Source organism: Benincasa hispida, chromosome 4, assembly GCF_027475165.1.
Source record: "Benincasa hispida cultivar pf3 chromosome 4, pf3_genome.v1.1, whole genome shotgun sequence".
In the NCBI taxonomy this organism is placed as follows: Eukaryota; Viridiplantae; Streptophyta; class Magnoliopsida; order Cucurbitales; family Cucurbitaceae; genus Benincasa; species Benincasa hispida.
This window is the reverse complement of record NC_143481.1, coordinates 62,839,678-62,856,051: the sequence shown is the minus strand read 5'-3', so window position 1 is coordinate 62,856,051 and position 16,374 is coordinate 62,839,678. Positions and strand designations below refer to the sequence as shown.

General features: G+C 28.3%; 2 protein-coding genes across 2 annotated transcripts; one reads left to right on the top strand and one right to left on the bottom strand.

The window, feature by feature from the left end:
* Positions 1–1,896: 1,896 nt before the first annotated feature.
* LOC120075013 (Heavy metal transport/detoxification superfamily protein) lies at positions 1,897–3,261 on the bottom strand. Its single transcript, XM_090312866.1, has 3 exons — positions 3,103–3,261; positions 2,958–3,029; positions 1,897–2,872 (listed from the first exon to the last, which is right to left on the bottom strand). Exons 1-3 carry the CDS (start codon positions 3,113–3,115, stop codon positions 2,727–2,729), a joined length of 231 nt encoding a protein of 76 aa, XP_090168992.1. The 5' UTR covers positions 3,116–3,261; the 3' UTR covers positions 1,897–2,726.
* Positions 1,912–2,672, top strand: LOC120075014 (protein EARLY RESPONSIVE TO DEHYDRATION 15-like). The gene is made up of 2 exons (XM_039028150.2): positions 1,912–2,203; positions 2,298–2,672. The coding sequence occupies exons 1-2, from the start codon at positions 1,942–1,944 to the stop codon at positions 2,456–2,458; spliced, it is 423 nt and encodes a 140-aa protein (XP_038884078.1). The 5' UTR covers positions 1,912–1,941; the 3' UTR covers positions 2,459–2,672.
* Positions 3,262–16,374: the final 13,113 nt, after the last annotated feature.

The window sequence follows — 16,374 nt, the reverse complement described above, 5'->3', positions numbered from 1 at the left end:
TTGTTGTGTTAATACTTCTTCTTCTCCTATCGAGAAAAATGGCTGGATCTCTAGTTGTATGTTGGATTGGTTTTGAAGAGGTATGTTGATTGTTCTGGATTATTTTTATGAAATTGTTTGTTATATAGTACTAGATTTTTTTTTTTTGCTAATTCTATGTGTGTGTATAGCAACAGAAGGATGAGATTCTTTAATTTTATATGAGAAAAATATTTAATATTTTCATACTATCTATCACTTTCATTCATTACTTTATTCATTTATTATTTATTTATTTTATATACTTCATATTCATATAATTCTTAAAGTAGTATTGAAATTTTTTCATACCAATCTTTTCGGATATTTGAGAAAATATCTGGTATTACACTATTTGCTATAAAAAGTATTGAAAACGGTTTGATTTATAAATTAAAATAATGTATGTTATAATTACGTGTCACATCTTAAAAAGGAGGAGTATAAAAAAATTTCAGTAGAGTAAAAGTAAAATGTATAAATAAAAGCAATTATCCGCCCGAAGAAAGAAAAAGAAAAAGAAAAAGAAAAAAGCAACGGATAAGAACGATGACGTGGAGTATTAGTTGTGGATAGTGATAAGTGATAGAGTTATGGATGAGCACTAAATGCCGGAGTAATTCTTGGAACTCATGAATCCAAATATTTAAAGCAATAACTCTTTCTCTCTCTCTCGTTACTTCATCATTATGCACAATATTTACTTTTATCTGTACTTTTTTCCGTCAAAAAGTAAAAGATTCGAATTACAGATTGAGGTATATTTTATTTTCTACTCACAATTTTTTTATATTTTATCCATTTTCATATTAAATTTAACTCAATTCATAGTATTAAATCTCAAATTCAACTATCCAGTTTAGAGTAAAAATTAGTTTTCCTTTATATTTAATGGATGAAATGTGCCATCAAACTAGATATATCTCTGGTTTACACATTAAGTTTTGAATAGCTCACTTAAATTAAAAATCTTTAACTATACATAAAATAATCATTTCTATAAATAATTCAATTAATTATGATATATATTATCTACTAAAGTCAAAATGAATATACCTCAATTAGTACTATCAATCTCAAAATCTAAAATTTCATCCCACACTCCACATATTGTCTAAAAAATTAAGGATGTATTTGGGTGCCAACTTGGTTATTATAGTCGGTAAGTTATACTAGTTTGTGTTTGAGGTACAAATTTAAGTACTGTAATAAAGAGGGAAAGAAAGAATGGATAAGAAATAACAAATTCAGCAACAAATAATAAATAATGTAAAGAAAGGATTTAAAATTTGTGTTATTATAGTTAATTGTAAGGTATAATAATTGATAATCCGTATAATTATAATTGGAGTGAGTTAAGTCAACTCCACCGATTTAACATTAGGGCCTAAATACCCTCCAAACATTTTAGAGGTTTGAAATCAATATAACTTATGTAAATGTATTAAACAACCAACAAGAAAAATAGGGAGACGTGACCAATAGTAACATAAACTCTTCACTTTTTCTATTTTTGTAGTAAATTTCAATTTTGTATACAAACTAAGAACAAAATAATGAAATGAAACAAAAGTCCTTTTTTTTTTTTGATAACAAAACTATAGTAAAGAAGATTAGTATATAGATATCATTATAAATTATTTAAAAAAATGATTGAAATTTGTTAATAGTTTCGACGTGGGGGCCAAAAAAACGGTGTGCAGTATTATAAAGTTTTGTCGATTAGTCAAAAAAAATCAACCTGTTTTAGAAACCTTGGGCCGAACTCCATCTTCTATTTTGCCTTTAAATAGTGTCATTTCCGTAATAAAACTAAACTTTCAGTCCTATTTCACTTTTTCATTTTATATATTTCTTCCCAACCTCTCCATAAACCTTGTCTTCTTCATCTTCAAGCTTCGATCAGTTAAGCAAGCAGTGGCTATGGATGTTGTTACTCAAAGAAACTCCTCTTCCGCCGTTTCCATGTTGAACCCTAACGCTCCCTTGTTCGTTCCGATGGCGTACAGGACGGTGGAGGATTTCTCCGACCAGTGGTGGGATCTGATCCAGTCGTCGCCCTGGTTTCGTGAGTATTGGCTTCAAGAACGCTTTCAAGATCCTCAAAATGATCATTCGTTTGCTGAAAATGAAGAATTTATCCTTCCGGATCTCGAAAGTTTCCTAGACGACTTCACTCGTCAACGTAAGTACCGAAATCGAGTCATCGAGTTATGGATTCAATCAATTCGTTTTCCCTTTCTTTACTAATTTGTTGTTTCTTTTGTTTTCTTCTTCAGAGGAAGAGGAAGAATTGGAATTCTCGAAGGATTTGGTTCCAATGGGAGCTTTCAAATGGCAGAAGGCTCGATCTGGAGCGGAGGTTCCTAAGTATGCTCAAAAGGCTCCCAAGATCGTGAACGTGAAAGTGAGTCCGAGGACGATCCACCAGCCGAGATAGACTCCAAATTCATCGAGTACGTTTCTTCATCAGAACTCAGGAACCAGTTTGAATTGTTGTTGATTTAGGGTTTTGATTTCGTTTTATGTACAGAGTCTAGAACTTGATCTGTTACAAATTAACTCTGATGGTCTGTGTTTAGTTCATGTAAATTTGTATCAAGTCTTACTTTCGATCATAATATAATAAAAAGAGTCCCAACATTCTCAACAAAGTAGATCCATCACTAACTACATCTAAACCTCAAGTATTATTCTCTCTTCTGCAATCAATCAATGTTGTTGAGTCCATCAGCTTGCCATGGAATTGCAGTTTTCCTAATTTTCTGAAGAACTTTGATGACTTCTTCTTTAGTGACATTGCCTGTAACAATCACCTTGTTCATCTCCATATCAACATTATATGTCTCTATATCTGCAAATGGAGAAGAAAAGAAAAGACCCAAATTAATTACTCAATTGTTTTGAAGATTATGGAACTTAAACCATAGAACACAAACCTTGGATTTTCTTGATGGCTTTGAGAATCTTCTTGATGCACTCCTCACAATGCAAAAAAACCTTCAATTCCACTACCTATGGCCAGAAAACAAGACCCATTAGGACTGTATGAAATCAAATACTATGAACCTCTCTTAGAAATACTTGCATTAGCCATTCTGACTGATCAATTCCTGATTGAAGTGCAAAAATGTGAAGTGGGTTGGGGATGGTACAAAGAACAGGAAGTGTTTTGATTTAAGATTTTCAACAGAGATGAAAGTCCCAAGCAAAGAATTTATGTTGATAGAGGAAAAATGAAAAAGAAGGAATTGGATTCTTCATTTGTGGGACTGATTGATGCATTTCATCTAAAAAAGGTGAGATTCTTGATTTAGGAAGAACAGAACCTGGAAAGATTATCATTTTACTTAGGTGGGTTGTTTTGGGGATGCCCATTTCTGAATGCTGTCCCCGACATTGCACTTTCGGTATCCACTCCCCCACTTTTGTCGTTAATATGACCCACTTTCTCGGCAAATATCTTTCTTTTTTTTTTTCACTTTTGTTATTAGTATTATTATTTTATTATACAAAGGCAGACCCTATCTAAAATTTTTAAATTTTATTTTATTCCCTCAACTTTCAAACTTAATCTATTAAAAACGTTCATTTTAGTCTCTAAATTTCTATAAAAGTTTAATTTTTCATTTTAGTCTCTAAATTTCTATAAAAGTTTAATTTAGTCTCTACTATTAAAATTAGGTTAAGTATTCAATAGAAATGTGAGGAAGCTCGTATTTTTGGATGATTATGTTCAAGATGTATTGAGCAAGATGAAGGTGAAATAAAATGTTAACAACACACAAATGACCAAAATTTTGAACTAGAAATATCTTAAATTCTTCTGGTTTTTCACCTTATTCAAACTTGAAACTTTAGATTCTTTTAATGTAGTTAACTTATTTAATAACCTCATCTGAAAAAACAAATCACCTTGCCACTTTATTAGAGAGTTAACAAAATATTAATATTGTAAAGACTAAATAATCAATTTTTAAAAGTTCAAGACTAAAATGATTAATTTTAAAAATTTAGGGATCAAAATAAAATAATATTCAAAATTTAAAGACTAAAATTGATATAAAATTTCATTTTATTTTTATTTATAGAAATCCTCAATTTCTGTTTATATATTGACGTGTGTGGTCGGGTAGTTTATGTTGGAAAAAGGTGGGTTGGATGGACAGTTATAAAAGGCACGCAAATTTAGGCCCATTTAATTTTGTTTTAATGTCGGTGCGGCCCACGCCGTTAAACGGATTAAACCCTAAAATAGGGTTTTGTTTGGCAAAATATTATCAACGGTAAAATACTTTTGGTTCCTAGTTTTTTTTTATTCTATATCTAGTTGGTTAGAGTTTTGAGTTTTTTTTTTGTTTTAATTTGGTCTATCGATTTTAAAATTTTATATTTTTAATCTCAAATTTTTATTAATAGTCGCTTTCAACCATTCACATCAATTTTTATTAATTAATTAAAAATAATTATGAAGTGAAAATTTGATTTTAATTTTAAAAGTGAAAGAAACAATCGAACTTAATTAATATAATTTTTTTCATAATTTTTAATTTATTAACATAAATTAATATTAAAGATGAAAAATGAGTATTTAGTGAATAATCAAATTTAAAAGTGAAAATCTAACAATCAAATTGAAACAAAATTCAAATGTCAAAAATGAAATTGTAACATTTTGAAATTTATAAATTAGATTAAAATCAAATTTAAAACTTATGAATTAAATATGTAACATTTTTAAATCTAAAAACTAGATAGAAATTTGACCAAAATCTAAGAATTAAAAAGATATTTTTCCCTAGTATGAAACTTCTTTTGGATAGATGCAATATATAAGCAGACAAATAACTTTTTGGGTTTGGTTGTATCTTTTGAAATGACCAGTCCATGTGAAAGTTAAGATTTTTTTTTTCTCAAAGTTAACATGGTACATTTCTTTTTTTTTTTTTTTACTAAATGCTAAAAGGTGATATTTTATAAATATATATATATATATATATATTAGGAAAAATTATGGTACTTTTAATCTATTTGCTTTTTTATTGGTTATGAACAAATGATGTTGCAAATTTGAAATAGGGTGTTGAAAATCTAAATAATATTTTAAGACCCAAACTTTTCAAGCAAATAAAATCTCCAAACTTTTCAACTACAGAAATTAAAATAAAAGGTGAGATTTCCAAAAAAAAAAAAAAAAAAAAAAAAACCTATGGTATAAAGTACTTTCTAAAAGATTTAGTTGCACAAAACTCTTATGTAGGAGCTTTACAAACAATATATTGTTCACTACCTAGAAGATGATCTACTTTGATGATGCCTAGATCATCTTTGATAAATCATGTCTTGTCCACAATTATCGTATCCTAGGTATGTGATTAATCTTCATCCCAACCTTCATTATGGACTAAGGTTATAAATTGATATTGAAACCAATCTTGGGTATGTGAGGACTGATCTATGACCATAGTAATAATTCTTAGATTGTCAAATGACGGGATTTTTGGATATGAACCAATTTTCATAGAAGGTTCATAACGAATATAACTGGTGTGGCATTGTTTAGTGATTTTTGGGGCGTGATTGTGCATTTCATGTGCAATTGAATTATTGAAATGTTGAACATGACCATCTTCCTTCTCATATGGTCTACCTCTATCCAAATATTAAATTTCATATATAGTTGTGAGGTTTTCTACATACCTCTAACCAATTATACCAAGATTTTCAATACTAGTTTGAAAGCAAAAGACACAATTTAAGGCTTATTGCATCTTTCCAAAAGACCAGTAAAAAAATTTACCATATTTTTACATAGTTTTTAAAGTATCCATACTTTTTGCTTATATTTTGCTATTGAATCCTATTTAGACATTTAATCCCATGCTAAACGGTTAGTTGTTAGGGTAATTACAAGGAAGAATAGTTTTAGGACTAATAATTAAGTACATTGCAAGCAAAAATCTATCCACAATGTACTCTATCATTATTAAACTTTTATCAATAATATAATCTATGTAGCAGTGAAAGACCAAAATAATGATAATGCATCCTCTTTACCCTAATATGATGCAGAGAGGATAATATATATAGAAAGGATTGATGGCAGGTATCTAAAAACAATTGGATACAAAATAACAACCAGAGCAACGGAAATAACAACGAATTCAAATACAAGGATTGAAAGCTAAATAACATAAATTATTAATATCTTTAGTAGTCTATCACTAATAGATCCCGAGAGATAAATCTAAATTTTGTTATATTCACAAATTCTTTTATATTGTGCTCTACCAATACGTTGGGCATGATTGTTATATTTGTAACTCCGTTTTTAAAATAAGTTCACGTCACCACATGTTTTTTTAAGAGAATTTAGAAAATATTTTTCTAGTAGGCAAAATTAAATACGGTTAAATAAAAACAAAAAAAATTAGGGTAATGGTAATTTCAATTGATTGAGAAATTTCATAAACCTAATTCTAACTTGAGCGTTAGAGTAGATTTGGCTTAACATCATACCGGTGTTCATAATTATTTATTTTGCAAGACTTTGGGGCTACGAATATAAATTTATCATTGGTGTGATTTTCGATGACAACATCTTTCTAAGAAAACATTAATGAATAAAAGTAAAGTAACAATCAGCATAGTTGCAAAGGGTAAACACAAACGACATGACTATGAAAATTAGGATGCAGAGTACAGAAAATATATATGAATTACAACAAATTTTAAAAACAAATCCTGATTATTAACAAAAGAGAGGAGGGTATGGACTATGAATATAAACAAAATTATGGGCAAAATCAAAATACAACCAAATACACTGAATACTTTTCTGAAAACAAACAATTTTTCCACACCAAACAAAGAAATGAAGTTGGATTAGAATAAGATATTAAAAAAATAATGCTATTAGAAAACATAAAAACAAACAATGAAAATGACAGCACAGCCGGTAAAATTCAATGAAAAGGAACAAAATTTTCCATCTAAATGGCCCTCTTGATGATTTGACATATTCACAACCTCCCAAATAACACCAATAATTTGCATCATGTTTCTTTTAATCAAAACATAACATCCTCTTCTAATTTTCAATCACTATATTCATGGAAGACTTTTGATCTTTTTTTAAAAAAGTTACAAAATATCTCAAGAAAGTGCTTGGTTTTACCTTGAAGGAAGCTAAGCCTCAATTCCTCATGATATGACATATGTATTCTTAGGTTTTTGGAAATATATTAGGAGCATCATTATTCCGATAGCAAAGGTCTCCAAGTACTATAAAAGATAATATATACGGTTAATTTCTAATCTTCCCAATTTAAAATACTTTTAAATTTGGTATACTATCTCAATTATATGAGTGGTATGATGTTTTGAAAGACCGTTCTTGTAATTGAAGTTGGAAAGAGAATTTTTTTTGTGTGATTGTAGTAATTTTTTACATAGAGGATTTTTTTTCTAGTGAGTTGTGAGTTTTTCTCCAATTTTGGAGTTTTTTACGTAAATATGTGTTTCTCATTTGGTTACTTTCTTTTAATTTCTCGATTATTTATCTGCTAAGTAATAGTAGTGGGAGATTTTTCTAACATGCATATGAATATGTGTTTTATACTATCTTTTTTCTATAAAATATCGTATTAAATGATCTATTTTTGCTTTTATTTTTGACATGTCATTAAATTGTCTAAAACTTAGATTTTTTTAGAAAAATGATTTCAAATGACAAAATTGTTGAAAATATTTATAAAATATAGCAAAATTTCAGAATCTATCAATGATAGATATTGATAGACATTAATACGCTTTTATCAATGTGATAGATTTTGAAATTTTACTATATTTTATAAATATTTTAATTTATTTTTTTATATTCGAAAATATATATATATTTTTAATTATTAATGCCTTGTTTGACATTCATTCCGACTTGAAATGCCAAAATTTAGAGTATACTTGATGGGAAAAGCATATGGGTTTAGATTCTTATGGTGAAAAATAATTCTCAAGTTGTGCTTATGACTTTTATTTAAGTGGGCCAAATATGATCTCTTATATTCTACATATTTATCTATAAGGATGAGATTTTGGATAAATGTTATATTCAGCTATATAATTATGGTATACTTTTTATTAAAGTTTAATATTGTTTATTTGATGCTTGTCAAAATGACCTCAATCTTATTCTACTTCCACCAATAATTTTATTTTAAATTCTCTCCCTTTCCCTTTTTTTTTTTTTTTTTTTTTTTGAAGATTTTTAGATTCTCTTTTCAATGTATATGCCTAGAGATTTAAGATGTGAAACACAATAATTTTATATATTTAATTAATTTTTTTGGTAGTAAAATGTATATATTTTAATGTATTGTTTTTTCAAAAGAGTGAAGAAGAATGAAATTTGAATCTTTATTAGATGTTTAAATTCTGTCCTTTATTTAAAAACTATTCTTTCAAAATTTGCGATATTACTTTGGCCTTTTATAAACATTTTCAAACTATTATTGTAATAGAAATCAATTAAAATTTTAAAGATAGATAATTAGGATACAGAATGAGTATGACGTTTGGATCCAATTTTCGTCGAGTCACTACTATACCATTCTAGATCTCAATTTTGTCCAACATTCTAACCATTTAAATTTATACTTAAAGGAAAGTTTTGACATGTTTATCAAAAGTTAAAAGACAATGAGATATTTTTTTAAACGAAAGAAGAAAATTTTTTTTTTCCAATTTAGACATTAAAATATTGTTATTATTATGTTCTTGCAATATAAAATCCTTATACCATATGGTAACTAAAGGAAGATGAAAAGTTATGATTGTAATGTTTATTTATTTTTAAACTCTTACATCACTAAATTATTTTAATATGTGGACTTTTAATAAATTTTACATGGAAAAAATTTGCGTTGTATGGTGAAAAGGTTTGCATGATGATATGATATTGTTGATGGTTGAAGCACTCTCATTGGGTAGCATAAAGAACAAATAATAATAATAATAATAATAATAATATACCTGAAACAAAAAAAGAGAATAGAGGGAACAATATTCCCTAAGATCATACAAAATCTCATTTTATTATAAAATGAAATCAAAATACATGTGGTGGAATGAGTATGTTGACAACTTATAAGTTATATCCCTAGCCATTCTTATATTATCGTATCACATGATCTTATATAAATTAAATAAAATTCCAACCCAATCAAATACTTATTGTGATAAATAAAGATTAGTATATAAAGTAAAACCATAAGTGATCCCAAATATAAAACATTATGATGGAGAATGATTAGATGTTTGATCATTATTTCAGTTTCTTTTTTCACGATAATAGTTGTTTGAAAGTCTTAGAAATTGTATATTAATAAAAATCTGTCATGTGGTAGATTTTTTAGATTTTTTTAATGATAAATTATATTAGTTTTATTTTTTTATTATGTAAAAAAAAATTAGATATATGAATTAGAAATAGGAAATATCTATGGCCCAACTTACTTTTCACTCTTAAATTTGCGTTAAATATGCCATTGAAACTTAGAATATTATTTTAATAGAACTCTACACTTTGATAATTTTGTATTTAATAAGTATAATATATTATACAAGTATCGGATAAATCCATAGAAAAAATATATGTCAAAATGTTTATTAGACACAAAATTAAAAATATAGAAATTATTTAATGTCGATACGTACTATTCAAATAATTATTAGTAGGGGTGATAGTCGGTTTGGTTTTGTCGATTCTGGGACCAATAACCAATCCAAACCAATCAATTTTATAAAGAAGAGATCCAAACTAATGTCTAACAAAGAAAAAATCATTGGATTGATTTTTATTTTGTTCGTTTATTACCAGTTTGGTTGTTGATTTTTGACATTTTTTTTCTTCCAAGTTCTAATTTTTATTTCCAACTTTGTTTGAATTGGTCCTTGCTAATTTAAAATTAAAATTGGGTTCATTTCTTTATCTATAGATTGAAATTAGACATTTTTATTTTTTTTCTTAATACTTACTAAATAAAAACATAAACACTCCATAATAATTGATCTTTTTTTTCTAAACAATAAATATATGTGCATAATTGAAACACTAAAAGAAACCTAATGTTAGAGTTTACTTTTAAGAGTATATATACCCTCAGTTCAATTTGGTTTTGAGTTTTTCAATCAAAATTCGATCCAAACCAATACTTTTTTGTTTTCTTCAAATAGAAATTAATATATCTATTTTATATTAAAAAACCAAACCAAATCAGTGGATCGATTTAGATTGATTTGATTTTTCGATTTTTCAATTTTTTTTTTTGTTACATTCCTAAAGACATTAAATGTAGCTGATTGATTACCGCGCAAAAGGTTGATACACCCAAATATTCAAGGCTAAATTAGTAAATTAATCCAAAAAAATCATAGGAAAAGACGTAATGAAATGTAGCTGATTGATTACCCGCAAAAGGTTATAAAATCCTCATTTGCATTCCATTATACATTATTTATGACTGAATATTATTCTAAGTATAATAATATAATATATAGTTACTTTTATGCTTCTCATTTTCATGAAAATGTTAAATTATTAATGGTGACCAGTTCAGCTTTAATTTGGCTTTTAACTAATTTCATTGACAAAGTGCTGTAACACTCTTCATAAAAAATAATAAAAATAAATAAACCTAAGTGTTGTATGAATCAGCAGCAGCTTTGATTAAATACATCTTCCGAGCTCCAATATGAAACGCATTATGTCCAATCGATAAATTGTCAACAGAATTATAAAAATAGAAAATCTTAAAAATTATCTTAAAAAAATAACAAATATATTTTTTTAAAAAATATATATTTGTTATTTATATTATTCTGATTTAGTGGCTTATTTGTTATATTCAATGGTTTCCATTGTATTGATTTTGAATCACAAAAATATAGAAACATAGATGAAAATATCAGCATTTTAATAGAAGAATCCTGAGTAACAATTTTTCTTTTCTTTTATAAATATAATATTACTTATAAATATGATGGTATAAGTTGTTTAAGTTACAATAAAATACCATTAGTTGAACTATACCAAGCTATTTTTTTTCTCTTAAATCTGAATGCTTCTCTGTTGGAAATTTAAATATATTTAATAGTTAAATCAATATATGTTAGGAGGATTTTTAAAAAATAGAAAAATAAGTAAAACTATTTATACAAAATAATAAAATTTTAATCTTCTTTGATAAAGACCGATAAAAGTCTATCAATATCTATTAGTAATAAAAACTAATAGATGTCTATCACTAATATATGTTAACAGAAGTCTATCAATGTTTATCAGTATTTTTTTTTTTTTTTACTATTTCTATAAAGTGTATATAGTTTTCTATCTGTGAAAATTTTCCTATATTATGTAATGATATATTCTAAAGAAAAAATTGTTATATTAAATCTGGACTATTTTCATAAATATTTGATGTATTATAGAAAAGAGAGAACTGTTTTTAGTACAATATTCATACGAAAGGCTTTACAACCCTAACCATTAAATTATTTATAACGTTTACATTGGTAAAAAAGAATAACTCTCTGTTTTATCTTTGAGAGCGTTAATATATGATAACAGGTTCATTTTTATGTTTTTTTTTTTTAAAAAAAATGATTTTATAATTTATATAGAGAATTTAAACTAATTAATGTCTCATTAACGTTGGATTAGCTGAAGCATACTTAAATTTACATAAAGATTATAACTTTCGTGCAATACACATTACATTAGGTTTCTTTGACGTGCCATTTGTGCATTTGAGCTTATTGCTTTAATTATTTTTTTTAAATGGGGTTATTTTTCAATATACATTCTTTTTTTTTTTCCCTTTTTTTTTTTTTTTATAAGAAAAAGGCAATTTTAGCACATTGAGTATTATATTCCAGTTGATGAGTGTCTGTCTCTTCAAATCACAAGAGGTTTTTATCATACTTTGACATGAGCTTATGTTTTGTTGGATTATGAAATTTTAGATAGATTTAGTTGCCCTCTTTTTGAAGTAGTTGAGATTAGGTAAATATACTTTTTAGTTTTTAATCTCAATATATTTTTTTTATTTATATCCATACATTATTTTCTTCAAATTTACTTATATCTTCAAATCATCCCATGATCTTTTTTAATAAAATGATAATTTTCACAACATGAACATACTACATAATGAAATCACATCAAGTAGTTGACCTTGAGAAGTTGATTATTTTATTAATATCTCTTTATTTCGAAATCAAATTGAAAATCGAGAAATACTACTGTTTTTATTCACAAGTCAAACATAAAATCATAAATATATGCTAAACAAAATTAACAGAAGAGAGATTAGAACCAGTGAAACCAAAAAATTGGTATCCCAACTCAATGTGATTCACACCTACCTCTGGAAAACACTTGTCCTAAATGAAAGGGTTCTATTAGTAAAGATAAGTAATTAGAAATAAATATTTTTTTGATATAAAAGAAAAAAAAATCTATCTTGAAACAATAATAACTTTCTTCTAATGAATTGTTTAGGCTTCTCCTAAACTTTTCATCATTCAATTGTACAATCCTTCAACCAAAATCTTTACTGTAAGAGTCTAACACCAGAGTCTCTCTAATTTGAATACCCACATCAATCTATCATTGCACTACAATAACACTAGCAATCTCGTAGAAGAGCAATTAGGAACACAATGATGTCACAAACTTTTTTCCAAGAAATACAATGCGACTAATCAAAAGCTAACCCTAAAAGACAAGAACATGAAGTATATATCCAATCACAGAAGGCAAGAGATAGAAATGATAAGGATTCTAAGAACAATAAGTATATATCCAATCACATAAGGCAAGAGATAAAAATGACAAGAATAAAATCCAGTCACTAGAAATAGAAAGAATAATATAAAATTTGTAATCAATAAGGAAATATAATTCAAGAGTCAAGGTCACACAATCCGTCAGAAGCCAGATACACAACAAGGTACATAAAAGAAAATAAGGACAATGGACAACAACTATAACACAAATAAAACGTGTATGCATTCAATATATATTCTATGGTTAGTTTTGGAATTTATACTTTTTCTTCATTAAGACGTGGAGGAGGATAGCCAGTTCAGGTTTAATATAAACTTTTACATATAAATTATTAAACTTTGAAAATATGTGAAAAAGATGTTAAAAAACAATTAGAAAAAGGAAGTCGCAAATGCCGCCAATAACCAAACTAACAAATCAAATTAATTGATTTGATTATTATTATTTTTTAAGTTGAAAAAATCGATTTTGATTTTCCAACTTTCAAAAAAGAAAAATAAATTATTATTATTATTATTATTTAAAAAAAATGGACAACAAGAAAGCCACAAACACCCATAGATCAGACGGCGAAGAGTGATTAATCATTTGTAGAGGGCCCCACAGAGAAGGCAGATTCTACCCAATCCTGATAAATCTTGACCGTCCGATTTCTCAGATTATACATCCTACTTGTCATTTCCTAGACCCACAAGTGGTTTAAAAGAGCCCCTCACGCTAGTGGACTACACGAGAACCTTCTGGATCTCAAATCACATCCAACTATACACGTGCCAACAAACTATAATCTCTCACAAAACATTTTCTTTCTTCCTTATTATTATCCAAAAACATTTTCTTCCTTTTTGAAAGAGAAGAATTTGTTGTTTGGTAAATTTTTTTTTATCTTAAAATTTAAAGAATAGGTGAGTTTATTGGTAAAATTACTTTTCTTTTTATCTTAAAATTTAAAGAATACGTGTTTCTTGAGTTTATTTCCAGTGGTTAAAAATAAATAAATTCGATTTCTAAAATTTTAAAAATACACCTTTTAAGTCCATGCATTTTCAAGAATAAATTAACAATTTCGATGTAATTTTTTTAAATTATTATTAAATAATTATATGATTTTGAAGTGAACAAATTTTTTTAAAATTTTATCTTCTCTATTCTTTTTTTTTTATAAAAAAAAAAAAAAAAAAAAAAAAAAAACTCAAATATCCAAAATTTTCAAAATAGAATAATTAAAGCCCATTTTAAAAAAAAAAAAAGTGGTGAAATAGGTGTTATCTTTCAAAAAAACAAAACAAAAGTTAAATGTATCATAAATATTATATACAAATTTAGGTAAACATGTTTAGTATCCTTATAAAAGGAGTTTTTTTTTTCTTTTTTTTTTTTTAAAAAATATTGTGATTAGGAAAACAATTTAGGGAAATATAGAGGTTTTGAAACTATTTAGAAATCTATGTTGTTTTGGAGATTTCGAGGCGGGGATTTTGTTTAAAATATTTTGTTGAGGGTTCAACCCTCGACTAGTCGAAAATTAAAGAAGAGATCAAGAGTTTGACCCTCGACCTAAAGGAAATTGAGAAGAGGTTAAGGGTTCAACCCTCAATCTATCGAAAATTAAAGAAGAGATCAAGGGTTTGACCCTCGACCTAAAAGAAATTGAGAAGAGGACGAGGATTCAACCTTCGACCTGTCGAAAACTAAAGAAGATCTGTAAGGAAAAAGGAGAAATTTTGATAGAGGTCGAGGGTTGAACCCTCGACCTCTAGAAAATTATAGAATAAACCCTCGACCTCTAGAAAATTATAGAATAAACCCTCGACCTAAAGGAAATTAAAGAATCGTTTAGTAATTATATACACGATCACACACAATCGTTTAGTAAAATTATTATGCGATCGTTTAGTAATTCTTTATTAACGTAACAATAGGTGCAAACTTCCGGAAAAAACAAGTGAATGATGAACAACTTCTTTATTAGACGCTAAACGATCGTTTATAATCTCTCCACGATCGCTCAGTATGACTAAACGATCGCTTACTAAATCCTCTGCGATCGGCCACAAACTCCTATACGATCACTTAACTATTACTATTACACGATCGCTTTCTCAAAACCTATACGATCGCATACCTTTTACTATACCATCGTATACCAAATGCTACACGATCGCTGAGCTTTACTATACGATTGCCTAGTGGAAGTAAACGATGAGTGGCACGCTGCGATGGCCTCTTCTACCAAATGCTACACGTCTTTCGAACTCCCACTCTCGAGAGCTCTCTTTCCTCACTACACGATCGCTTAGCTATTACAATTAGATGATCGCATTCTCAAAACCTATACAATCGTCTACCTTTTACTATACAATCATGTACCAAGTGCTACACGATCACTAATCTTTACTACACGATTGCTGAGCTACTACACGCTCACCTAGTGGAAGTACACGATGAATGGCATACTGCGATGCCCTCTCGAGAGCTCTCTTTTCTCACTACACGATCGTCCACAAACTTCTACACGATCGCTTAGCTATTACAATTAGACGATCGTCTTCTTAAAACCTATATGATCGTGTACCAAGTGCTACACGATCGCTAAGCTTTACTACACGATCGTTGAGCTATACTACATGCTCGCCTAGTGGAATTACACGATGAGCGGCACACTGCGATGGCCTCTCGAGAGCTCTCTTTCCTCACTACGCGATCGCCCACAAACTCCTACACGATCACTTGGCTATTACAATTAGACGATCGCCTTCTCAAAACCTATACGATCGCTTACATTTTACTATATGATCGTATACCAAATGCTACACAATCGCTAAGCTTTACTACACGATCGCATAGTGGAAGTACACGATGAGCGGCACGCTACGATGACCTCTCGAGAACTCTCTTTCCTCACTACACGATTGCCCACAAACTCTTACACGATCGCTTAGCTATTACAAATAGACAATGGCCTTCTCAAAATCTATACGATCGCCTACCTTTTACTATACGATCGTGTACCAAGTGCTACATGATCGTTAAGCCTTACTACACAATCGCTGAGCTATACTACAAGCTCGCCTAATGGAAGTACACAATGAGCGGCACGTTGTGATCAAGTACATTACACTAAACCTAATTGATTATTTTATACACATTTTTATTGTATTTGTCTTTAATGTTCTCCAATATAATATTTTTTGTTTTAGGTTATTTGGGAGCCGCACAAGATTATTATGCATACTTTACCCAATTTCTGTACGAATGGTCAAAACATATGGCGGACGATAAGTCCTCTTATATGTTTTCACATTGGTGAGTGGCATCTTCTTGATAGGGTGATGAGACGATTTGATTTTCAGCAGGATGTCCCATCGCCTTGTAATACTGAACTCTTACCGCATGATATCGACTTAAGGACTGTAAATTGGTCCGAAAAAGTTGCACTTTTGGTAGTACGATGGCACTATCGTGCAAGGTTTATTGCAATGGGGGTTTCTATTGAACAATTTGATAGG

Bases quoted from the DNA above. Each gene is read 5' to 3' on its own strand.
- LOC120075013 (XM_090312866.1), bottom strand. The intron at 2,873-2,957 runs GTTTGTGTTCTA...CTCCATTTGCAG, and splicing joins AGCCATCAAGAAAATCCAAG to ATATAGAGACATATAATGTT.
- LOC120075014 (XM_039028150.2), top strand. From the start codon at position 1,942: ATGGATGTTGTTACTCAAAGAAACTCCTCTTCCGCCGTTTCCATGTTG. The intron at 2,204-2,297 runs GTAAGTACCGAA...TTTCTTCTTCAG, and splicing joins AGACGACTTCACTCGTCAAC to AGGAAGAGGAAGAATTGGAA.